Source organism: Carcharhinus amblyrhynchos, chromosome 2 (genome assembly GCF_965287045.1).
Source record: "Carcharhinus amblyrhynchos chromosome 2, sCarAmb.v2.hapA, whole genome shotgun sequence".
NCBI lineage: Eukaryota > Metazoa > Chordata > Chondrichthyes > Carcharhiniformes > Carcharhinidae > Carcharhinus > Carcharhinus amblyrhynchos.
The window spans coordinates 106,727,548-106,753,279 of record NC_137325.1 but is presented as its reverse complement, the minus strand read 5'-3'; the positions used below and the strand labels follow the sequence as shown (position 1 = coordinate 106,753,279).

The following is a 25,732-nucleotide window of genomic DNA, read 5'->3' as shown; positions in this document are numbered from 1 at the left end:
GAGTGCAAGATGAATAGCTTTAACAGCACATCTCTTTTTCTCTATAGCACTCCAATTCTGTATTATCAAACAACTATTCAAATTTTTAATGTTGTGATAGGCCTTAATTGCTGCCAAACAACCTCTGGCACTGAAAATTAACATTTTACAAGTGTGGAGTCTGCCATTCAGATTCTAGCTGTTGTCAATAGTTTAAAAAAGAACATAAGAAATAGAAGCAGGAGTAGGCCATCTAGCCCTTCGAGCCTGCCCCACCATTCAATAAGATCATGGCTGATCTGAAGTGGCTCAGTTCCACTTTCCCGCTTTCTCCCCATAACCCTTAATCCCCTTGCCTACCAAAAACCTATCCACCCGTGTCTTAAATATATTTAGCGAGGTAGCCTCTAACACATCAACGGGCAGAGAATTCCAGAGATTCACCACCCTTTAAGTGAAGAAGTTCCTCCTCAACTCCGTTCTAAACTGCACCCCCCCCCCCCCCATCTTGAAGCTGTGCCCTCTAGTCCTGCTGTCCTTTCTGAGCGGGAAGAATCTCTCTACCTCTACCCTATCCATCCCCTTCATTATCTTATACGTCTCTATAAGATCCCCCCTCATCCTTCTAAATTCCAACGGGTACAAACCCAGTCTATTCAGCCTCTCTTCATAGTTCAAAAAAACTCTCTCCCTTTGTCAATCACATCTTTCCCTCATTATATTTTGTTTTCTATACATGAATTTACATTAAATGTTCTAATTTACATACCTTGTGGTTTTGACATGTGGGTGCGGATTCTTCAGTTTGAATGGTTACAGAGACATGATGATGCTTTCAGCAAACATTCCTTTCTCCTTACCTTTTACGAATGGTGAATGAAGTGAAAATGTGAAAGTTGTGAATGTTAGACTTTGTTCTAATTTCTTTAAAACATGCCATCTTCAGGACTTTAGAGCTTTATCAGCAATGAAGTACCTTTGAAGTGTAATCACTGTTATAATGTTAGAAACACAGCAGCCAGTTTGAGCCCAGCTCCCAGAAACAGTCTTGTCTATAGACAGAGAAACATAAAAATAAGTGCAGGAGTAGGTCATTCAACCCTTCGAGCCTACACTATCATTCAAGATGATCGTGGTTGATCATGTGCTTTCAGTATCCCATTCCTACTTTCTCTCCATATCCCTTATTTGCTTCAGCAAGGGCCATGTTCTCCCTCTTCAATATATCTAATGAAATGGCCCCAACAACTTACTCTGGTAGAGAATTCCACAGGTTCACAACTCTGAGTGAAAGAAGTTCTTCCTCATCTCAGTCCTGAATGGCTTACCCCTTATTCTTAGACTGTGACCCCTAGTTCTGGACTTCCCCAACATTGGAAACATTGTTCCCGCATCTAGCCTGTCCAGTCCCATCAGGATTTTGTGTGTTTATGCACTATAGTTCCCTGGAAAAGGCAGCACTGAAAAAGAGATCTCTAACTACTGAAAGTTACCATATATAAACAAAACAAACGTCTTCATATCGTACTTTTCATTTCTGCCAGACATCTCAAAGCACTTTACAACCAACGTGATCATGATTGTGTTGTTGAGGAATCTGACTATGGGCAGCTCTAAGCATATGATAAGCGTATGGCTCCTTTGCTGCTGACTGCAAAATTCAGCTCATTCGGTCTATCATGTAGTATTTAAAATATTAAAACGAGTGAGAGATCAATAATCTTCATGTTATAGCTGAAGCCGAAAGGTTTACAAATCAGAAACAGCCAAACTGCAAAGTCTACTGGTTTCACTTTATTATACATGCAGCTCATTTTGACATCACAAATTATCAAGACAAAAATTAAGAAAGCATACACAAGTAAAATCTGACATTTCCCTTCTTGTTTAAATAAAATTGGAACCAAGTAATAACCCTGTGAACAGCCATTGGTGCTAAAAAGGAAACAGATTCATCATGCATTATGTACATTGTAGCAGCAACTTAATGTTAGTTCAACATGGAATAAAATGTACAGTAGGATTGTATTTAAAAGTAAACACTAAAAAAGTGAGACAATTGTACCAACATTTTCAAAATAAAATGTCATAAAAGACCCTATACTAAGACCCATTGTAATTAATAATTTGTGTGTATAAACAGTTCAAAGTAACAGCAAGTGAACAGCCAATGTGACTTCAGACTATTTAGAGCAAAACATCACATGTTGACAAAGTCACAAACGTATACGTGTAACACAAGGTCAAAGACAAATGCAATTTACAAATATTAGAAAAAGTCATACCTAGTTAGTTACAATTAACAGAACAATTTAAACATTTTCACACTTCATTTCAAGGGTGTGCCTACATTTGTGGTAAGGTTCTCTTTGCAACGTGTTTAAATGCATTAACACATTTTGCACGCATCATCCTTAATGTATTTAATCAGTGATTTATTATTCTTTATTGCAAAACATTCATTGTTGATTCACTTTTCTTTATAAGGGCAGGAGAATGTTACAAATTTATCATTTTGTTGACATAATTGCACTGGAATTAAACAATTACACTATGGAGCACAGTATTTGAACCAGTACACGTTTGGCTGGGTTACAGCGCGTGTTCCAGATTAGAGATCAAAAACTACTCCCATATTGTGAGCACACAAAATCTTCTGGCAACTGCATTTAAATGAACACAAAATATGCTTGTCATTTACATTCTCATGTAACAGATAGGTACTTAAAGCTTTCACATATTAGTGAATAAATCCAACCTACACCTTCACTTACCTCAGCCCTGTCCGAATGTTAAAGGCATCTTGTATCAAGTTGGTCAAATAACACAAAAGAAAAACTAGGTAACACTTTCACTTACAGGTCTGTGGAAAATGGCTTTGATCCAATAGTCAAGATGTACAGCTAGATGGAAATTCTCTAAAAAAAAGTAAATAGCTAATGAAATACATTGAGAAGTCTGCAACCTTAATTAGAACAAGGAACAGAAAACACTTGCACTTTAATTCTCCAGAGAAAAATAGCAGCTTCTCTTTTTAAGCAATGAAACTAATTGCACATTTGACAACTTTTTTTGCTCCATAAATTCACAAACCCAGTGTTTCAGACTTCTGCAAAGTAACGCTGGCAGCAAACAAGCAATGAGAATTAAAATGCTTTCTTTTATAAGTAGGATACCTTAAAGCAGACATTTTATGGGAAAAGAAATCTCCACACAAGCTGTCATGGCTGATGTTTGCACATCCAGAATAATTCCCAAAGTAAATGCATTCAAGTAAAGCACCCTGCACAACTGGCCAAAGCCTTCTGCGAATGCTAAAGATACCGCAGATCAGCGAGTACATTTTCTGGTCGGTCTTCTAGTTAAATAAAATCAGATTGGACTTATTAAGTCAAGTATCCATGCTTTTCAGGATTTGTTGAATGATTGGAATGTCACTACTAAGATTCCTTAACATTCCTAAGATGGGGTGAGCCCTGGGCTTGTAATCTCAGCATTGGGACTGGCAAGACATTCACTTGACTTGAGGCTTGTAAGAGACTTGTAGCTTGTCATGGAGGTCAAGGATCCACATAAACCAAGTAATGAGGGTGTGTCCTCCTTCCCTAAAAATAAAAAAAAATCCTTATTTTCAACTGGTATAAAACTGAAGTACAGCACTTACTAGCAATGTGTAGGAAATGCAATCATTTCCATCTTTATGTAAAGCAGATAAATCACAACTAAACATTACAGAATGAAATCAGTTATAATATTCATTAAAGATGGCACTAAGTCCTGTGTGCAGACAGATTACCTTCTAACATTACCTCTCCTTTATGTATTAAATTTTAAATTCCCACACTTGTCTGCAAATTTGGGTCCTTCTCCCACCCCAATCTCTGAAGTATCCTGTAGGATTACATTCACAGCACTACATCTTCAAAAGTCCGATCTAAAAGCACAAAACTCCAAATGCTGTTAATCAGAAATAACAACATGCTGGGAATACTCAGCAGGTCGTGCAACATCTGTGAAAAGAGAAACAGAAGGATCTGTTGTCAGAACTAAAAAGAGTTTCGGAGATGTGGCAGGTTTTAAGCAAGTACTGAGCAGGGGTAGGGGTAAGGGGAGAACAAAAGGAACAGTCTGAGATAGGGTGGAAGGCACGAAAGAAAGGTTTCTTTTTAATGATGGTGCAAGGCAAAATGGGACAAGTAGGGCATTAAATAATAGATCCAAAGTATAGCTGGGAATAGCAGAATAATTAAATGTTTTTGTCTGAAAAAGTGAGGTAGTGATTATGATTTAAAATTCAATGTTTCTATAGGTGTAGCTGTTGGGGCTACAGGGGTCAAGGATATTGCATTTGATGATCAGCCATGATCATGATGAATGGCAGAGCAAGCTCAAAAGAGCTGAATGGCCCACTCCTCCTCCAATTTTCAATGTATGTTTTGAGTCCATAAGACTGGAAATGTGCCTAATCAAAAGATGAGGTGCTGTTCCCCAAGCTTGCATTGAGTTTCATTGGAACAGTGTAAGAGGCCACTAGAATGGGAGTAAGGCAGGAAAATAAAATTACAGGCAGCCAGAAGTTCAGAGCCATATTTGCAAAGTGAACGGAAGTATTCAAAGAAAGTGCCCACCTAATTGGAGTCTAGTCTTCTCAGTGAGGAAAAGATTACAACGTGACAATGAATTTGGTCGACCAAAGAACCATAGAATCCTTACAATGCAGAAGAGGCTTCTGACCTCCGAAACAGAATCTGGCCCAAGCCCTTCCCTCCACCTTATCACTGTAATCCTGCACATTTACTATGGCAAATCCCGCAAACAACACATCTTGGAACATTAATGGGCAATTCAGCACAGCCAATCCACCTAACCTGCACATCTTTAGACCATGGGAGAAAATGAAGCCCCCAGAGGAAACCCATGCAGACCAAGTTAAAAGTAGTTATGATAAATCATTGTTTCACCTGAAAGTAGTATTTGAAGTCCTAGCTGGGGAGAGTGTAAAATGGAAGGTGTCGTAGCTGCGTTTGCAGAGTAGATGCTATGGGAAAAGGAGACGGTGTTGGAGATGATTGAGGAGTAGACTAGGGTGGTGCATGTGCAACAGTTCCTTCAGAATGTTGAGAGAGAAGTGAAGAAGATGTGTTTGGTGGTGGTATTGTGATTGAGATGGTAGAAATAGTTCAAGTTGAAAACTTCTCAGCAAGCCTCCACAGTCAATTTAGTACTCACCTTCCAACCCACCATCCTCCACACACAAAGGATCACCTCCCTGTCATTGCTGCCACCTGGAGTATGATGCATTCAACAAACATCTCTCCTTTCTCTCCCTTATCATGAATGGTCAACTGAATGTGAATGTTAAGATTGTCACACATTGGTTAAAAAAGCATGACTTGCTTTTGAACCTCAGAATATTCCAAAATGCTTTACTGTCAATGAAGTACTTTTGAAGTGTAGTGTAGTCTCTATTGTAATGTTAGAAATATCACATTCAGTTTGTGCCCAGTAAGTTCCCAGAAAAAGCAATATGAGAACGTTCAGATAATCTATTTTCAGTGATGTTGCTTGAGGGATAAATATTAGCCAGAGTACCTCATGCAGTTCCCTTGCTTTTCTTTGAATTAGTGCAACTAGGTCTTTCATAGCCTGCTGAGGGTGCAGACTGAGTCTCTGTTTAACATCTGATCAAAAATACAGCACCTCCAGCAGTGCAGGACTCACTTAGTAATGTACTGGAGTATCAGTCTACATTCTTATATCTGTAGTTGGACCTGAACCTTCTGACTCAAAGGCAAGAGTGCTTACAACTGAACTATAGCTGAAATTAAAATAGAGTCCAGCTGTAGTTATCCATAAGTGTATATGCTCCAGTTTGTGCTTGACTTAACTGTGTATGTAAAATCAACAACTTTATAGTATGTACTTTTGGTATACACTCTGGACAGATGACATCCAGTTCATATTGAATGCTAGAAGATTTTGGTCCACACAACCCACTTGAAAGTACTTAATGCAGTGCCGATCAGAGATCAGGACACCAATGTCATTTTTTTTTAAATCTTACCGTCATTTTTTGAGTTTCCATGCCTTCCTGTCCCATCTTTCTGTGGATGCAATGGATCTAGTGAAGTTGAAGAAAGACTGATCTCTGTTGAAAGTTGTTCCAAACTTTGAAAACTGTGCCTGCAAAAACAAAGCACAATAATACCTTAGAAGCTTGCCAAGACTGTGTGACAGGAAATTTTAAATAGTCAAGTTTTTAAAACTATTAAGCATTGTAGATCACTTATCTCTCAACTATAACACAATATTCCCTTTCTACATTTTAATACTATGCTAATGATGACTTTGCAAGATTCACTGAGCAACAGTAACACTTTTATAAAGTCTCCTGAAATATTAATACTAATTTGGATTTGCTTTCTTTTGGTGGCTATGTTGCAAATACTGTGAATCCCCCCTTTTTTAAAAAAACAGTTGTAAAATGTGTCAGTTTATTTAGCAGGTGTTGACTAAACTATGCAGTGTAATAGTAGATTTAGTCATGGTGTAATTAATTATCAAAAAATTCTGAAAAACAGTGAAAAAACAGGCTGTAGATAGGAAATGGCTTTTTGCAAATACAGCACATTAAGAAGGGGTTATGTGTCACAAAAACTCACCACATTCGGGCGATGGAAAATTTTGACTCCAATTACAAAAGTGTCAATTAATAATTAACTAAATATATACATTTCATATCAAAAGAGCCAATGATGAAGACAATGTAGTAGTGGCCAATTTAAGCAAATTGGTAGAACATTAGAAATTCAGTAATTAATAACTTTGCATCAGTTAAACCTCACGAGTTATAACATTGCCACTGCGCGAAGCTTGGTTAAAAAAAGGTAAAATCACCATTGTCCCAGATGACCATAGACTTATCTCTCCTTAGATGGCAAAGCTGACTGGTGGTGATTTAACCTGAGGATCACCACACCTCAGTTGAGGGCAAGGTTGAGAAGGCAGGCCTTCATGATCATCATCAGCTGGTATGGGAATGGAACCCGCAATGTTAGCATCACATAACAGGCATCCAGCCAACTGAGCTAAGCTGACTCCCCCTAAAGGAGTGGCATGATGGCACAATGGTTAGCACTGCTACCTCACAGTGCCAGGGATCTGGATTCAATGTTCTCTGTGTGTCTGCATGGGTTTCCTCCTGTTGCTCTGGTTTCCTCCTACACTCCAAAGATGTGCAGATTAGGTGGATTGGCCATGCTAAATTGTCCCTCGTGTCCCAAGATGTGTAGGTTAGGGGGAAATCATAGCATCTACAATGCAGGAGGCTGCCAGTTGGCCCACCGAGTCTTCACTAACAGCAATCCCACCTAGACTCTTTCCCCGTAACCCCACATATTTACCCTCCTAATTTCTCTGACATAAGGGACAATTTATCATAGTCAATCAACCTAACCTACACATCTTTGGAGTGTGGGAGGAAACCAGAGCACCCAGAGGAAGCCCATGCAGACACAAGGAGAATGTGCAAACTCCGTGGCTGGAATGGAACCCGGGTCCCTGGCGCTGTGAGGCAGCAATGCTAACCACTGTGCCGCCATGCCACTCATGAATTGGGATGAGCAGGGTAAATACATGGGGTTACGGGGATAGGGCCTGGGTAAGACTTAAATAAAAAGGTGGATCAGTGCTGACTCAATGGGCTGAATGGCCTCTTCCTCTATATAGGAACTCTATGAATGTGCGATTTTATGTTTTCTTAAGCTACAGGTATGTGATCTGAGAACATAAGGAGGGTAAACAAAAATTAAAAGTTAAAAACACTCAAAAAATCATTTTGGCAGTGGTATTAAAAAAAAAGAAAAACTGCCCAGAATGTGCAAGTCTTTTAAATTGAATCATACACTAGGGAACAAAGGGAATGTCAAAAACCACACTGCAAATACTGGAAACCTAAATGAAAGACTGAAATTGTGGGAACACTCAGCACATCTGGCAAGAATGGTAGAGAGAGAGAGAGCAAGAGCACAATGTTAATATTACAGGTCAGACATTTCTCATTAGAAAAAAAAACATACAATAAAACTCAAGTTAGCCAGAGCAAGGTAGGTTGATAGGGTAAGTGATTCTGAAGTTAGAAAGCCACAATTAAATTGTTAAAATGAAGCGTGAACATACTCATCCCATTGACCACACTGTTTCCTGTACAGAAGTGTATCCAAAGCAACAGCATCTGCATCCAGTGCTCCTGGGGAGGGCCATTGATTGGTGAGGTGCGCGGTTAATTCTTGTCTGGATCTCAAGTCATTATTTTTTAACACCGCCCTGTAAGAAAAGGTGTTCAGTATAATTGGACAACAGTTAATCTCCAAGATTGCCCCAAAATTACTGAACAGTAGCTAGCACCCACCTATGCAACCATGTGTTATATTTAGTACTACTAATTTTCAATATTAAATATTTATTTACCTTCCACGTGACTTTTATCTCAGTTATGTAACCCAAAGAGGAAAATAATGCATTTTTAAATGGTTGTTACATCTATACTTGCCAGTCACATTGCGATGGTAATTCATTTCTAGTAACGCAATTCCTTTACCTTCCAATTTTTAATTCATGGTTCAAATCCCTGACAATAGCTTCAAGAAAAAATAATTAAATAAATTGATCTTTCATAAAGATAAACAACAGCAAATTCTATTCCTCCATTGTCAGAGGTATGGTACTGCATGAAAGGAAGTTCTTGTGGCTCCTTTAAATCGCTTGTTACTCGAAGCGGTCTCAACCTTGGTGACATTAGCAGATAAGTGAAGCAATGCAACTACCTGCAAAAAAGGTCAACAGCTTCCCTGACCTGCTCTGAAATTAGTAGTAGCAATGGTACCATTTTTTAAAAACTTTCATTTGTGGCATTTCATGGCATTTTCTTCTCTGACAATAGAGAAGACTGACACTGTCTCGTGTTGGCCAGTGATGGAGATTTCACTTATTAGCTCACACCAACTCCCCTCCATCATCAGGTAAAGGCCATGACTAGACTATAACTTGGCATCTGGTAGACCAAGCTTTGATACAGCATCATAGAAATCCCACAATGCAGAAGGAGGCCACCTGGCCCATCGAGTCTGCACCAACCACAATCCCACCCATGCCCCCTCCCCACAACGCCACATATTTACCCCACTAATCCTCTAACCTACACATCCCAGGACACTAAGGGGCAATTTAGCATGGCCAATCAGCCCAACCCACACAATCTTTGGAGCGTGGGAGGAAGCTAGAGCACCTGGAGGAAACGCACACAGATACCAGGAGAATGTGCAAATTCCACACTGACAGTGACCCAAGCTGGGAATCGAACCCGGGACCTTGGCACTGAGAGGCAGCAGTGCTAACCATTGTGCCGCCATACTGCCCAGAAATCTATTCTGTAAATTTATTCTGTGGGCAGATTTTAAAGATATCGCACAGCACAGATTTCCAGCATATTAAAAAACTGCTCCTACTTTGGTCTGTTAAATAAGGACACCAATCACGAAATGCAGCGAGTGCATTTTACTGATTCAAATCTAACTTAAACCATGATCATTTAATCATGAACATTTGGAGAACTCTTGCAAACTGTGATAACATTTTTTTTATAAAACGTGAAGCTGCAAATATCACGGATGCTATGAAACGTAACCTTTCCATTTGCCTAAATTTCATACATCTTACAATACAACATAAAGTTCAGGGGGAAAATGCTCAGAGTTTCTTTTATACAACTGAATTTTAGAAGATGAATATAATAGAAAAGATAAAACATCTTGAAAATTAAAGAGAAAATTTTCACATCTCTGGGGACATTTTCTATGCTGTGATCTTTATTTCGGGGAGCTTGGAAGAACTTGAGTATTGTTTGAAAAAAAGACATGCTGTCAAAGCTTTTTGGCTTGCACTCATCAGGATAGATTCATGAGAATACCAAATCTCAAAGAGAACAACAATTCAAACAACATGATAAGAGGGTGTTGATTGTTTAGCAACTATTGTGTGTAATGTACTATCTGAATTTCAGTGCCCGTCTCATGCCAGGTATATTGGCTATATTTCCCTACCACTGGCGGGTTGTATCACACAGCAAGCCCCTCTGGCTGTTTGCAAGGTACTGACCTTACTCAACCAGCCCATGCTTGGAAAACCCAGAACACAGTGTCCAACATTAGATGGGAGTCCACAATTGGACAACACTTTCTAGACAGTCCTGATTGTGTTAAGAGTTAAAGTACAGTAACAACCAACTTAAGATCATCAACTAAATCTGGTTCACAGAGTTGCTCACTTACATGTGCTAGAAGCTACATATATTCACACATGGGGCCCTGTCCTTTGCAAGCAGAAAGAACATGTTCGTGCATTGCACGTTTTTACAACAGAACAAAAGCTTTGAGGGTAGCCATTCCTTGGTTCATTCCCTGTGGCAGTTCCTTGACCAGAGCCAACCTGCCTGGTTTGAATTTAAACAAAGGCTTGGAAACTAACTTCCCTGATCCCCATGCCTCTACCAGAGTCTACCTGCCAAACTAACACCCTCTTATGATCCAGTGTAAATTTGTGCTCCCCTTGGGATTTGGTATTCTTGTGAATCTGTCCTGATGAGTGCAAGATGAAAAGTTTCAACAGCATGTCTCTATGTTCAGTAATATTCAAGATCAGAAATCAAGAACAACTGCACTCTCTTCTAGTGCATAACTTTCCTCAAGCGTGACAATAATATATTGTGTTATTTTCCCATGATGGATTTGCCTTTTCTGCTTTCCTTGCATTAACTTCATCAGGCAGGCCACAACTATAAATGCAGTCAAGTGAATATTCTGCTAACAAACCCATCAGACCAATGCACCCCTAGCAGATTTATCACTGTCTGCTTTTATCACAAGACAGCCTTTTATAAACAAAGGTTGTGCTTCACTTTCAAGCAGCATAGGAACATATTTGATGCTTCAAAGCTTTCTACAGCAAGTTCTTCAGCATACTCATTACCTTTAGTTTTTCAGATTACTATGAAATAAGATTTTGAGCTCTTTCAGACTGCTACATCTATATTGGCCAAACTACTTTCATGCTTCTATTTTCTAACTAGTTCCCATTTCTGTCTTAGTCCTTCAAGACACCACTTTTCTTTTGTGAATTTGAGAGGCCAGAGATTCAGAAGCACTATACTGTGCAACTAGCTTTTGAATCCTCAATTCTTTCCAAGTTTTTTCATGCAGCAATAACTTGTGTTTCACCTTATGAAAAGATAACTTCCATTTCTCTCACAACCACATAAGAACATAAGAAATAGGAGCAGGAGTAGGCCATCTAGCCCTTCGAGCCTGCCCCTCCATTCAATAAGATCATGGCTGATCTGTCGTGGCTCAGTTCCACATTCCCACCCTCTCCCCATAACCCTTAATCCCCTCTCTTATCAAAAACCCATCAACCCGCGTCTTAAAAATATTTAGCGAGGCAGCCTCCACCACTTCAACGGGCAGAGAATTCCAGAGATTCACCACCCTTTGAGTGAAGAAGTTCCTCCTCAACTCCGTTCTAAACCGCCCCCCCTTTATCTTGAGGCTGTGCCCCCTAGTCCTATTGTCCTTTCTGAGCGGGAAGAGTCTCTCCACCTCTATCCTATCCATCCCATTCATCATCTTATACGTCTCAATGAGATCTCCCCTCATTCTTCTAAACTCTAACGAGTACAAGCCTAGTTTATTCAGCCTCTCCTCATAGTTCAACCCCCTCAACTCCAGCATCAGCCTAGTAAACCTCCTCTGCACTCCCTCCAAGGCCAAAATGCATAAGTGCGGCGACCAAAACTGCACACAGTACTCCAGCTGCGGCCTCACCAATGCCCTATACAGCTGCAGCAAGACCTCCCTACTTTTATATTCAATCCCCCTCGCTATGAAGGCCAGCATCCCATTCGCCTTCCTGACCACCTGCTGCACCTGCAAGCTGGGTTTTTGCGACTCATGCACAAGGACCCCGAGGTCCCTCCCCTAACAACCGGGAGTCAGCCAGGATAAAGCAGAGAAATACACTGACCAGTTAATACCAATCAGCTGCAGAATTGGTAACTTTTGGTTCAAAGGTGACAAACATCACTAAAGGGGATTTCTGTGCTCCACACTTGCATACAGGAATATGGACCATCGAATTGCAAGAAAGCAAATTTTTCTGAACTTGGAGTTGGAAGTGGTGGGTGCGGAAATTGGAAAAGATGGAGCTTTAGAATTGGTTGCATTAAAATTTGAACTGTCATTAGGCATGCAGCAAATAAGCTGCTATGACTGCATCTAGTACACAAACAATATTAGCAGTTCTGAGTATAGTTGTCATTTACCGGATGAACAGGAATTTAGTGGGTATTTGTGGATAGATTTGTTTTTCTTGTCAGTACAATTTAAAATTATGAATTTCATAAAACATCCCTGAATCATACTTAATTAAACATAGTTCAAAAAACTCTAGCATTGCAAAGGATTACAGAACTTCAAAATAATTGGTCTTTGCAATGAATGTCATTCTTGTGTCTGTCTTTGAATATGTTAGTCCATTTTCAATTAAATAATTATATGGTATTCAGTTATATAATACTCAGTCAATTTAATTAACACCATGAAAATGGAACTTGCAGTCTCCTCCCTACTCCCAAAACAATTCTTCCTTCAACAACACAAAACCAGCTGTCACATTGCCAGAGAAACATGCGTGACAATCAACTCTGTATTTTTCCAATTATGCACTATTGCTATGTTCATCTTCACAAGACACAACAATGGCAAAAATCAATGTTATGGCAGCACAAAGACCTAAAACAAATGCATTAGGGCCGATGTGGCGCTGCAAAGCTTGTTGTGATCTGCAGCAGACGTCATGTGGCACTGTTCACAGGTAAATTGGAGGATTAGTAGCATAAACATTAAAATCTTACAGTTGGGAGGGAGGCCATAGTGTTTACTGACCCTCTGATGGTTCTTTGAAAGATGCATCTATTTAGTCCTGCTCCCGTCCATAAACCTGCAATTTTTCCCTTTCAAACTTGTGCATTTTAAAGTTCCTATTGAATCTGCTTCCATCCACATTTCAGGCAATGCATTTCTGATTGTAATAACTCACTGTGCAAGCAAATCACGTCTGCCTCTAGTTCTTTTGTTAATTACCTTGAATCCGAGTCTTCTAGTTACCATCCAGCCCATCACTGGAAACAACTCCTCCTTTGCCCTCAAAATAGCGAACACTTCCATTAAATCGCTCCGTAACCATCTCTGCTTGAAAGAGTTCTTCATCCTTACTATGATTCTGGTAATCTCCGCACCCTCTCCTGGGCCTTGACATCCATTAGAAATGTGGTGCCAAACGGAATATAATACTCTAGCTAAAATCTAACCAATGATTCGTATTAATAGTTTGATGCTCAAGCCAAGTGTATTTCCTCTGAATCCAAACAAGTTAAATTCCTGTGCCTTCTTGGTCTGATATAAAGCTAACTGTTCTTGTTAAATACTCAAATTAATAAGCTAGTCTGGATTCCATTTTGTTACCATCCTGAATGATCCCAGTGTCATTTTCCAAACAGTTCTGAAGATATTATCAAGAGAAAGGTGTTTTTGAAATATTGCTAAAATTGTATATCTGTTTGCATTTTGACCAAGCATGCTTCAATTGGCCTCAGAATTCCTGGTGCAAATGGAAGGGCATCCATTTTGGCAGGAGGAATAACACAGAAGCATATTATATAAGATTGCAGAGCTTGGAGATTCACAAGGACCTGGATGTCTGAGTGCATAAGATACAAAAGGTGAATATGCTAGCAATTAGGAAAGCTAATAGGATGCTGTTGTTATTATTTATTGCAAGGGGAATTGAATACCAAAGTAGGGAGTTTATGCTTCACTCGTACAAATCTCTGGTAAGACCACATCTGGAGAACTGGGAAGTATTGGTCTCCTTATTTAAGGAAGGATGTAAATGCATTAGAAGGTATATGGGTATGGAAATAATGAGGGACTCAATCTGTTGTCTCATTCTTTAAATTACTGCTTCTCCTTGGTTACTACTCAATGGTAAATTGCTTGTCAAGCAAGGTATTTTTATTTTGCCGCTCCTTCCCCACCACATCTCAATTTATGCAAATACAAAATATTGGTTAACATGAGCTAGCTTCAAGAGCTAAGTCAGCAAAGCAAATGGAACCTTACTCTACAATTTTTAAAAAAAAAGACATGCTTTTAAGATGTTCTATTTGAACAAGTTCATGAGATAGAGATGAGGAAGGCCATTCTACTCATCAAAATTATTCTGTTCTGAAAGAATGTATGTTCTGTTGCCAACGCTGCATCTAGTTGTTCCTTAGAATTATTCTGGAAATTCATTCTTTTCAATCATAAATCTACCCTCCATTGTTTTGACCCTGTGCCCCTTGCAATTTTTCATAACTTCATTTACCTTTTACAGCTCTACAAGTTCGTCTCTACAGTTCTACCTCAGAGATACCGGTGTTTCAGGCAGCTCCAACTCTCTCCAGTCTATCTTCACAACAAAGGGCCCTGACACTATGAATGAACACCTTGCCTCTTTTCTGCATTGCTTCCAATGCTTCTAATAAATGCTCCATTATACAGTATATAAAGAGCTGCCTTAATATAGTCAATCAGTAGGGCTTCAGCAATGTTGCACAATTATATTTCTTACAGCTGATCCTGTAGTTCCAGGATGATGTACTCCAGTTGTTCTTTCTCCAATTTGTGGTTCAGATCAGCCTCCTCCATCCTTTGTAGGACAAGTTTGTTTTGAGCAACTGACTCTGCAAGTTGAGCTTCTCGCAAACGTACTAACTCTTCCAGGTAGCCCTAGAAGCAAAATGACAATTCAAAATGCAGGGTCCCACTCACATCACCAGGCTAAGTTCCAAAAGTGTTTTTTTCCCACCCCACTGCAAGCATTGAAAATAATAATCCAAACAGTGAAATCGTGCTCAACTCCCTTCAAAGAAAAGGGTGGAACAATACTTTTTAAATGATTGAAAGATGCTCTACTTATATCCTTCATCAAGTCTGGAAAGTGAAATGCGATTGGAATACAAGTTTAGCAGATAAACATTAATGTAACTTTGAAAGTTCAGATCCTTCATGTAAGGTCATTTCAGTACAAACTTCCCTTGCTAAAAAAACGTAACCATAGACAGACAAATGCACGAGAGATCTGTATTGAAAGCAAACGATTTCAAGAGCTTACTGAAAATTAAATTTATTTATGGAAATAACCAGGACATTGTTGATTTCATAGTTTACAAAAGATGCAATGATCCAATACGGGCAGATACTGCACCAATGCAGGTATACAGGATTTATTGCATAGCTGTAAAAGGCTTACAAACCATAGTTACACAAATTAAAATAAATCTCAATTGGAATAATGCCCTATGACAACAATACTCAATTTCAATAATATCACCATGGATACGTTCACATATATGCATAACCGCTGGCAGGATCTTAATGGAAGAGAACACACACTCGCACACAAAAAGGCAGAAGAGAACTTCACTGAAGCATTGTGTTTTGAATACCAGCAAGGTCACTGATTTATGGTGATTACGGGAAGTTACACATAATTGTAGTAATGGTCAGAATCACTAAAGCAATCCCCAAGTCACTATTAAACATTACTGTAAACCAAGTATTGAAAATCAAATTTGACTTATCCAATCACCATAAAACCATGGCTTTATAGATTAATAATTTGCTTAGATTAGTGGCAAGTGCAGGAAATGGCTGATGAAAGGTGCGGCTGGATCTCTTCAGGATATCGCCTATTTACTAACTACAGTTCAACCTTCAACACCATATGTAAAAGATACCAAGAACATATAAAAAGGGTCACCTCAATATCCCCTGAAGTTTGTTTCTGATCTCAGCTGGAATTGCCTCAGCATGAGTATGTGCACAGCTAAGATAGCTCTCAAGGAAGAAGAGAAAGAGTTCCAACACATTGGGAGCTCAAGATCATTATACTTGGCAATTTTTCAAGGATATCAGATTTGAAGCCTGAAAATGTACAGGTTGTACACAGACTTGAATGTAATTAACAACACATTGTCAAGAAAATGCGGCATGGAGAAACACAATTCATTGCTTATCATTTGAGCCTTAGCTATATCAATGATCAGCAAAGTCATCCACCACAGTTTATGCCAGAAAGGTATAGCTATCGTCTGCGCAAGTTTACCTTTAAATTCTTATTTTTTTGATGGTGAACAAAAAGGAACATTTTAACAGTTGTTTGTACTTTCATTTCTAACCAACTTACCACCACCATCTTTGATTTCATACATTTCAATTGTCATTATCTCATGTTTCTATCACCTCATCCATTTAACTGTCTTGTGTGTTTTCTCCTTCCTCATTCCCTCTGTTGTGTTCATTTTAAATGCTGTTCATTTTTAATTTCTTCTGGTTCTGACATAAGGTCAACTGACCAGTTCCTTCAACAGACTGACATTGGGCCGTTCACACCTATCACTTTCTCCATTGCTCAAAAGAAGCTTTGGAAACCTGGACATTTGTCCCATCTAAACATCACTTTAGGATTATATCTAATATCTGATATGCCTAAGTTTTTTCCTTCAGTAAAGGGTGAAACATGGAGGATGTCAAATCATTCAGGGGAGGGGCTCTTGCAATGTGGAGCCACTTTCAAAATGTAACTCTAGCTGGAGTTCAGAACCTGGAATGTTGGCTTTTTTTTCTATTCAGTAATCTGCAGCTCATTCAAGTCTTTAATTTCTTCTTGATGATCAGAGTATCTGTTATCACTTTTCCTTCTTTTTACTAAAGACTCTTCCACTACACAAGATGTTTGCTTATCTTTCGGGCTGTAGTTCTGAAAAAGACTTGTGTCCAAAACATCAATTTCTTGCCTTTCTTACATATAGTTCCTACTGGAAGATAATTTCTGAAGCACTGATCTTGGGCAGATATAAATTATTACTCAGGTAGAAAGTAACATGCTTGTACTGTGCCTTCTGATTCTATCCGTGTCACCAGGAATGGAGAAAGTGCTTATTCCCTGAGGTTTGACTGTTTACATCAGAAACTGGACAATGCAAAATTAGGGTGACTACTCCCCATCAATAAAAAGCTCAGGCCCGCATCTCAACAAGGCTAAGAAAAATTGGCACATCCACTGCGATTCTAACCAATTTTTACAGACGCACCACAGAAAGCACCCTTTCCAGATGTAACACAGCTTAGTATAGCTTCTGCTCTGACCAAGAATTGTAAGAAACCACAAAGGGTTGTAAACATAACCCAGTCCATCACACAAACCAGCCTCCCATCCACTGACTCTGTCTACACTTCCCACTGCCTCTGAAAAGCAACCAGCATAATCAAAGACCCCACACAGTCCAGAAATACTCTCTTCCACCTTCTTCCATTGGGAAAAAGATACAAAGGCTGAAATCACGTACCATGATTCAAGAACAGCTTCTTTCCCTGCTGCCATCAGACTTTTGAACGGACCTACCTTGCATTAAGTTGATCTTTCTCTGCACCTAGCTATGACTGTAACTCTACATTCTGTACCCTCTTCTTTCCTTCTCCCCTATTTACTCTATGAACGGTATTGTTTTGTCTGTATAGCATGCATGAAACCATACATTTTACTGTATACCAATGCATTTGACAATAATAAATCAAATCTTCTGTTCCAATTAGGTATTACCTTCTGTTCCAATGCCAGCCTGAACTTCTGCTCCACTCGCTTGCACTTGTTGTACCAACTGTGTTCATCGGTAATGAAAGGCGGACCAATGTTTTCGGGGGTGCTTCCTTCGCTGCCGCTACTTCCCAGAGTTCGCAACTCCTCCTCATCACTGCTGATACTCTCCGAGCTTGTGGCAACAAATTGAGATTTCATGAATTAGATTTAGCTGAAACTATCAGAAAATTGGAAGAGTTTAAATTTTAATACTATAAAATGAAGAGTATAATTCTAAAGCAGTTGCAGAGGGCCCTAGATGCATATTTGTATAAATCCTTGAAAGTGGCAGAATGGGTTAAGAGAGCAGTTAGTAAAGCAAATTGCATCCTGGGCTTTATCAATAGGGATGTAGAGTACAAAACCAAGGAAGTTATGTAAAACTTGTAGAAAACACTGTTTTGAACCCAACTGGAGTATTGTGCCCTGTTCTGGGCACTGCACTTTTGGAAGGGTGTGAAGGCATTAGAGGGAATGCAGGGAATTCACAGAATGAAGAACCTCTGTTACATAGAGATAGAAAGAAGTTGGAACTGTTCTCCATGGAGAAGAGAACATTGAGAGGAGATTTAATAGAGGCAACCAAAATCACGAGGGGCCTGGATGATGGCGCAAAACTGTTTCCATTTGTGGAACAATGGAGAACCATGGGGCAATCGCAAAACGAAGCAGTACTGTTACGAAGATTAATTTTATTTTTGCGATGATTGGATAGGATCTGGAATGAAGTGACTGACAATGAGGTTGGGGGGTCAGAGAGGGGGCAGGCCAAAAAGTGCCTGTGTGCGCATGTGAAAAAGAGTAGCACCAGGTGAATTAATCCTTCAGAGAACCAGTTCACGCATAATGGACCAAATTAGTTTTTGTGATTCTATGAACTTGAAATGTTCCTATAAAACCAGATGACTAGCGCATCAAATTTCAGAGCATAAACAGAAAATAATCTGTTGGATTTGTTGGGATGTTGGAGTAGATGACAAACTCCAGCAGGATTAGCATTTTATTGAATGGTTATGTTCAATACTTCATTATCTGTTATCTTCTGGAAATGACCTCTCAGCTCAACGGTTCTAAGTAGGTCTTGTGGAGAGTTCATATGAACGCTCAAGTAATTTCTGGTCACTTACCTCTAACATCAGGAGTAAGACTAACCATAAACTGTAGTTGTGAACAAGCTGTAATCATGTCAAAATTAATCTAATGGCCATCCATTCAATTTTTTTTGAGTTTAAAAAATGTCAAAATATAAAACATGTTCTTTAAAATGTTGTGTTTCCAATTGGGAAGCATGAGCAACTATTTGGAAGTCATTATTTCACTGACAGCAACATAAAGCGAAACTTCTTTATACATTGTGTCATTTCGATCCGGAATGCAGTGCCCGAGATCGCGGTGCAGGTAGATTCAATCATTGCTTTCAAAAGTTATTCATCTGAAGAGGAAAAAATTGTAAGGCTACATATACGGCTCTTGCAGAGATGGTATGGCAGGCTGAATGTCAATCCTGCTGTGCTGTAACCATAATTCTATGATTATAGGATACAGATTAGTATGTATTAATGAAGCTTTCACCTGAGTGGTGGGTGGGAACTCGAGGGCATCAAGCAGCAAAGCTTTGTTGGCAGCAGGCCTGCTCCATTCCTGCCACAGTAAAAAGTCTGACAACACCAGGTTTTAGTCCAACCAATTTATTTCGGTTGGACTAAAACCTGGTGTTGTCAGACTTTTTACTGTGTTTACACCAGTCCAACACCGGCATACCCACACCATTCCTGCCAAGCAGGACTGCAGGAGCAGCACAGTGGTTAGCGTTGCTGCCTTACAGCTCCAGGGACCTAGATTTGATTCCAGCTTGGGTCACTGTGCAGAGTTTGCACATTCTCCCTGTGTCTGCATGGGTTTCCTCTGGGTGCTCCAGTTTACTCCAACAGTCCAAAAGACATGATATGGAGATGCCGGCATTGGACTGTGAGCAGCGCTCCGAAAGCTCGTGCTACCAAATAAACCTGTTTGGACTTTAACCTGGTGTTGTGAGACCTCTCACTATCTGAAAGATATGCCGGTTAGGTGGATTGGCCACGTTAAATTCTCCCTCAGTGTACCCGAACAGGTGCCGGAGTGTGGCGACTAGGGGATTTTCACAGTAATTTCAGTGCAGTGTTGATGTAAGCCTACTTGTGACTAATAAATAAATCAACTTTAAAGGTTGGATAGGTTAAAATTCCCACAAATTTGCATTTATGAATGTTGCCACTGCTGTAACAAAAAGTTACACATTTCACAAATATTGGTAAGTGCGTACTGAGCCACATGGGACAAAACTGAGTACCACCAAGAGTTTGCTCAATAACGGTCGATCTTTCAGAGGAAAGAGCAGTGTAAAGTTGGAAGGGCTTGGGGAAATAGTTCTTGGGAGCAACGCTAAACATCTGAAGACTATGACACCCATGGTGGGACATAGGATGTGCACAAATTCAGTGGAAAAGAACAGAACAGCAGGGGTTGGGTGGATAGGAAGGGTGCAGGAAGAGAAGAGCTGTGAAGGAAGTGGGAGAGAGTGCAAAAGGGGCAGCATGGTGGCACACTGATTAGCACTGCTGCCTCACAGCACCTGAAATCTGGGTTCAATTTCAGCATTGGGTGATTGTCTGTGTGGAGTTTGCACTTTCTTCCTGTGGTTTCCTCCAGGTGCTCCGGTTTCCTCCCACAATCCAAAGTTGTGCAGGTTAAGTGAACTGGCCATGCTAATTGCCCCTTAGTATCAGGAGAATGAGTGAGGTTAAGAGGATAGGTTCTGAGTGGGATCGTTGTTAGTGTAGACTTGATGGGCTGAATGGCCTCCTTCTGCACCGTAGGGATTCTATGATTCTAGATTTGGAAATCAGACACTCAGACCATGAAAGTTTTATTTTAGGAGATGGAAGAGGATTATAAATGTAATAATTTGGCAGACAGAAAATAAATGTAGGTCAACATGATGAAGGGTGACGGACAATCAGGACTTGGTGCGGGAAGCAATACAAGCAGTTGAGCTTTGAACAAGAAAATCTGTGAAAATGTGGAAAGTGAACAAAGATGATACTGAAATCTAGAGGTGCTCAAAACCTATTAAGGACTTTACGTAGTGGAGTGGTTTGGGTAGGAATGAAGGCAAACAACACTGCATTGGTGGAAGCTACATTAATACATGTGTGGGGTTTCAACAGAAGCAAAGGATTTGAGCAGCTTAATTCAGCCTGAGTTAGAGCAGTGACAGGCGAATGGAATCAATAACCAATAGTAAAAGAGGGGTGTAATCTAGTATCTGATGAGACCTTGGTTTTTGTAGCTGAGTTCAAGAATTTGTTTTTCACAATAACTAAAATGAGAAGCTCCTTTAAGTGCAGCTATAAACAGAGGACAGTTTAGTAAAGAATTTTCCTTTTAACCTCACACAAAAGAAGCTATATCCCAAAGCTTAAGTCCTGCAATGCAAAGCATTCACACCTTCTTAGTTCACTTTTTGAAACCTTTTACTCAGGGAACAGACATAAAATGAGAAGAACTTGCTTTTATATGGCACTATAACACGAATAAGCAGAGGTTAAAAATTTTAGTGAAGCCAGACTTTGAGATTTTATTTAATTTAAACACATTGAAGGTTACACAAATTAGGATGAATCTACCTTTGTGTGAACTTCAGATAAGGGGTGTAGTCTATAACAGCAGGACAATTGCCATCTAAGCTCTCGCCCTTTAAACAGAAGCTGAAAGAGAAGATGATAAACTGTTTATTCATCATGGGCAAGCCAGTTTCTTCACAGATTGTATTTCAATTTTCATTCCAATTCTTTTGCTCAATATAATGGTACAGTTTCAAAAAACCTTTGCTTTTACTTGATAATCACAAATTAAAGACACAAATACAAAATTTAGGAGTTGGGGATAACAAAATGTATGTGACGTGCAAGGACCAAAGTGTGAAATTCAGGATTAGCAGGGTAAGTACGTGGGGTACAGGACCTGAGCAAGATTGTTGTCGGTGCAGATTCGATGGACTGAATGGCCCCCTCCTGCATTGTGGGGTTTCTTTGATTCTGTGTGTAGCAAGCAAGAAAAGTGGTTGCTGGCAGGGTGACTTTTAGCTCATAAGTGGTACTCAAGTGCCTCGAGGGCGAGCAGCCTTACTGCAGTGAGTATGTCTCTTCAATAAAGTCCTTCACATGAGGATCTGGATTCAAATGCCTGTGGCACATAAGCCTAGTATATAGCTTTGCACTTAATAAAAATAGAGTTAAGCTGCACGTCATACGCTCGTCAGGACGATTAGTAAATTCTAATGTTTGGCATGAAAGATCCTTGAAAGAAGAGCAGCATGATGATCGGCGCTGCTGCCACACAGCATCAGGGACATAGGTTCAATTCCGGCCTCGGGTCACTGTCTGTGTGGAGTTTGCACGTTCCCCCATGTCTGCATGAGTTTCCTCCGAGTGCCCCGGTTTCCTCCCACACTCCAAAGATGTGTAGGTTAGGTGGATGGGCCATGCTAGATTTCCCATTAGTGTTCAAAGGTGTGTAGGTTAAGCCTATTAGCTGTGGTAAATGCCCATGGTTATAAGAATTGGAGGGGGGGGGAGGGGTGTGGTGCAGAGGGCAGTGCTGGGTAAGATGCTCTTCCAATGAGTCAATGCACTCAACGGGCTGAATGCCCTCCTCTGTACTGTAGGAATTCTATAGTTCCAAGATTTACAAGAGGGGAACTGTATATTGATACACTGTACAAGTTACAAGTACAAGTTACAAGTACAAGTTACAAGTACAAGTTACAAGTGGCAACACGGTGGTTAGCACTGCTGCCTCACAGTGCCAGGGACCCTGGTTCGATTCCCAACTTGGGTAACAGTCTGTGTGGAGTTTGCACATTCTCTCCATGTCTACATGGGTTTCCTCCAGATGCTCCAGTTTCCACCAACAGTCTGAAAGACGTGCTGGTTAGGTGCATTGACCCAAACAGGTATTGGAGTGTGGCAACTAGAGGAATTTCACAGTAACTTCATAGCAATGTTAAATATAAGCCTAATAAATAATTGTGACTAATAAATAAACTTTAACTTACTAAGGAAAAAAAACTTGAATTAGTATAGTGCCTCACGCAACCTAAGAATATCCGAAAGCATTTCAAACCAATTAACCAATTTGAAGTGTAGTCACCATTACAATATAGTCAACCACAGCAGTTAATTTAAATATGGCAATGTTCTAAAATAAGCAGATAATCTAATGTTGTGAAAGGTGCTACAGAAATGCAAGTTGTTTTTCTCCCCCTCACTGGGGTCCAGTGAGCACAGAAATGTTTCACCTTTGTGACCCAAATGAACCTACGACCATGACCAACCACTAAAGGCAAAAGTTATGAGTGAAGATTTAAAGCCAATAGATTGGAAGAAGATGCTCAATAATACCTCACTAGAAGGTAACTCAACTCCTATAAAGGGACTAATGCTCGGAGATAATAGTGCCTCAATGGGTCCAAGATGACACCTCATAAGAATACATAATATGTAGGGTTAGGGCACAAACATTCAAGTTGTTCCAAAGTGTTTTTTTTTAATCAAATTAATCTATTTTTATAAAACAAAGGGACATGGTCCCAAACTTGTAAAGGTATCTTTATAGCTGTTGTCAAAAAAAAAATCTGAAAGAACACTTGAGTAGGGTGGTGAAGAGAAAATTTATGGAGTCACTCAAAGGCAGTTGGATATTGTGACATGGAGCTGAAAAGGAGAAGGGAATTCCATGTTTTCTTTGGAGGAGGAGTCTGGTAAGTAGAAGCCAAAAAGTCAATAGATGAAGACATATGGTGAAGTTATAAAAGGTGGTAGTTGTTGTTAGATTTGAGTAGAGAGAGGTAAATGAATGGTCTTCGAAGAACTGAAAGAATAAAGATTCTATATTTTCCCATTGAAAGACAGTAGATAAAGTTGGAGTTATTCAAGAATTGCACCAAGGAATTAGTTTGTGTGCAGAAGAGACTCAAGAACTGGAGGAAGTTGCCAGAGACTTAAACATATTGGCCAGAAAATTCTGGCCATTCACATTGGTGTGAGTCTTCTAATCGGCAGAGAATATAGAGCCACTGTACTCCATCTCTCTTCACAGTGCAGTCCTCTCGTCCTAAGAGTCCAAGGCAAGTATATCCTTGATAAGGCACAGAGACCAAAACTGTAGTTTCCTGGTCTCAATAAATCTTACACAATTGCAGAAAGACCTTTATGACCGTTTGCCCCAGCCCCCTTGCAATAAAAGGATAACATACTGATTTCCTTTCGAGCTGCACGTTAATTTTGTCATTTACGTGCAAAGGAGAAATTCCCGTGCCAACGTGACCCCATTACAGCCTTGGTCCAAACATCGAGAAAAGAGCTGATGTCAAGAGGGGAAGTGAGAGTGACTAGCCTTGACAAAAAGGCAGCGTTTGACTCCACATGACATCAAAGGGTGCTGGCAAAAGTGAAGGCAATGGGAAGTAGGGGGAAACTTCTTCACTGTTTGGAGCAATACCTACTAGAAAGGAAGGTAGTTATGATCGTTGGAGGACAATCAGTCCAAGGAGTTCCTCAGGATCGTGACCTAGATCCAATTACCTTCACCTGCTTCATTTTTTTTCATTGCCCTGTATCTTTAAGATTTTTTTTTACATGGCCATGCACATGCAGTTTTTGATCCAGAACAAGATTTATGCGAAATGTTCCATGCTCTGCAGAGCCGGGCACTTCAGCAGCCTGGCAGGGACATTACTAGCAACTAGAATCTATTTCACATTGCTCCAATGGCCTATACCTTTGGGCATGGATAATTGCCAAATGTCTTTTAAAACATCAGGTTTTAATCCGTGTATGGTTAGCAGAAAATGAATTGTCCCACTATTTGCTAACATACAAGTTTAATTCGCATTTAAAAGAGCAGTGAGCGTATGTGCGCTGGTGTGTGTATTTTCTGAGCCAGAAAATGTATTTTCTAATGCATTTAGCCTGGGTGTATCCAACCAGGAAATACAAACTGTATAACACCAGTGCCTTTTACGTACTAACAGAATACGTTCACTAATCTAGCATGATTTGTAGAAAAAAAAATTAGGTCACTTACCTGAAATCGATAGCATTGAGTCCAAGCAGCATGCCAGCAAGCATGTTTGCTTCTTCTCCCAGTACAATTGCTCCATCTTCATAATATCTCCTGCAAGAGGAATTTGAACAAAAGTTTTTCCAGAGCCTCAGCCACAGATGGCTTTAAGGCGTCATTTCAAATCATTTTAACATTACACATCAAATTAAATCAGCTGGGTAATGAACAGTATTGTGTCTCCAGCCAAGCAAATCGCTGGACAAATAGACACTGTCTTTTCAATAGTCTGCTGGTTCATGAGACAAAAAAAAACTTTGTATTGTGGCAAGAGGCTACAACGTTTATTTAAATAAATAAATCATTTTATAAAGTCAATCCAAGTTCGACTGCATTACTTTCTGCTGTTTTATTGGAAGTGTCACATAACATGGATAATTGGTAAAGACCTGGTTGTTTTGATGTCCCTCAGTGAAGTAGAGATATACTCAGACAGACGCTTCTCCATGAGGGCGACACGGATCCATGCTCTGCCCTGTCAAGTTACAAGAGACAGAACAGAAGCATAACAGAATTAAAATGCATTGAGCAAACAGCTACACCATTCTTTGTTCACTGCACTGACAGCTGAGTATGGTGACAAGACAAGACACATCCACACCTACCATGAGGGAGCCAATGTTTTGCAATCCACTTGAGCAACAGTTCTTATAGTTTGCAATAAAACATACAAATAATAGGGACATCTTATGTCAGTCTTTATGACCTCCTGTAGCTACTCAGATACTGAAAAATACCTATAAAACATTTGAACACAAACGTCATCAGTTGTCAGCAAGAGATTTTGGGCAGAACTTTC

The 25,732-nt window shown here is 39.8% G+C and overlaps 1 protein-coding gene across 1 annotated transcript in view; it reads right to left on the bottom strand.

Moving 5' to 3' along the window:
- Positions 1 to 1,751: 1,751 nt before the first annotated feature.
- Positions 1,752 to 25,732, bottom strand: part of rundc3b (RUN domain containing 3b) — a 76,757-nt gene continuing 52,776 nt past the window's right edge. Inside the window, exons 4-11 of the mRNA XM_080210629.1 lie at positions 25,323 to 25,408; positions 24,898 to 24,987; positions 21,438 to 21,518; positions 17,737 to 17,905; positions 14,704 to 14,861; positions 8,158 to 8,304; positions 6,044 to 6,162; positions 1,752 to 3,584 (exon numbers count right to left, since the gene is read on the bottom strand). Coding sequence (XP_080066755.1) covers positions 3,439 to 3,584; positions 6,044 to 6,162; positions 8,158 to 8,304; positions 14,704 to 14,861; positions 17,737 to 17,905; positions 21,438 to 21,518; positions 24,898 to 24,987; positions 25,323 to 25,408 — 996 coding nt within the window. The 3' untranslated portion in view covers positions 1,752 to 3,438. The remainder of the gene's footprint in view (positions 3,585 to 6,043; positions 6,163 to 8,157; positions 8,305 to 14,703; positions 14,862 to 17,736; positions 17,906 to 21,437; positions 21,519 to 24,897; positions 24,988 to 25,322; positions 25,409 to 25,732) is intronic.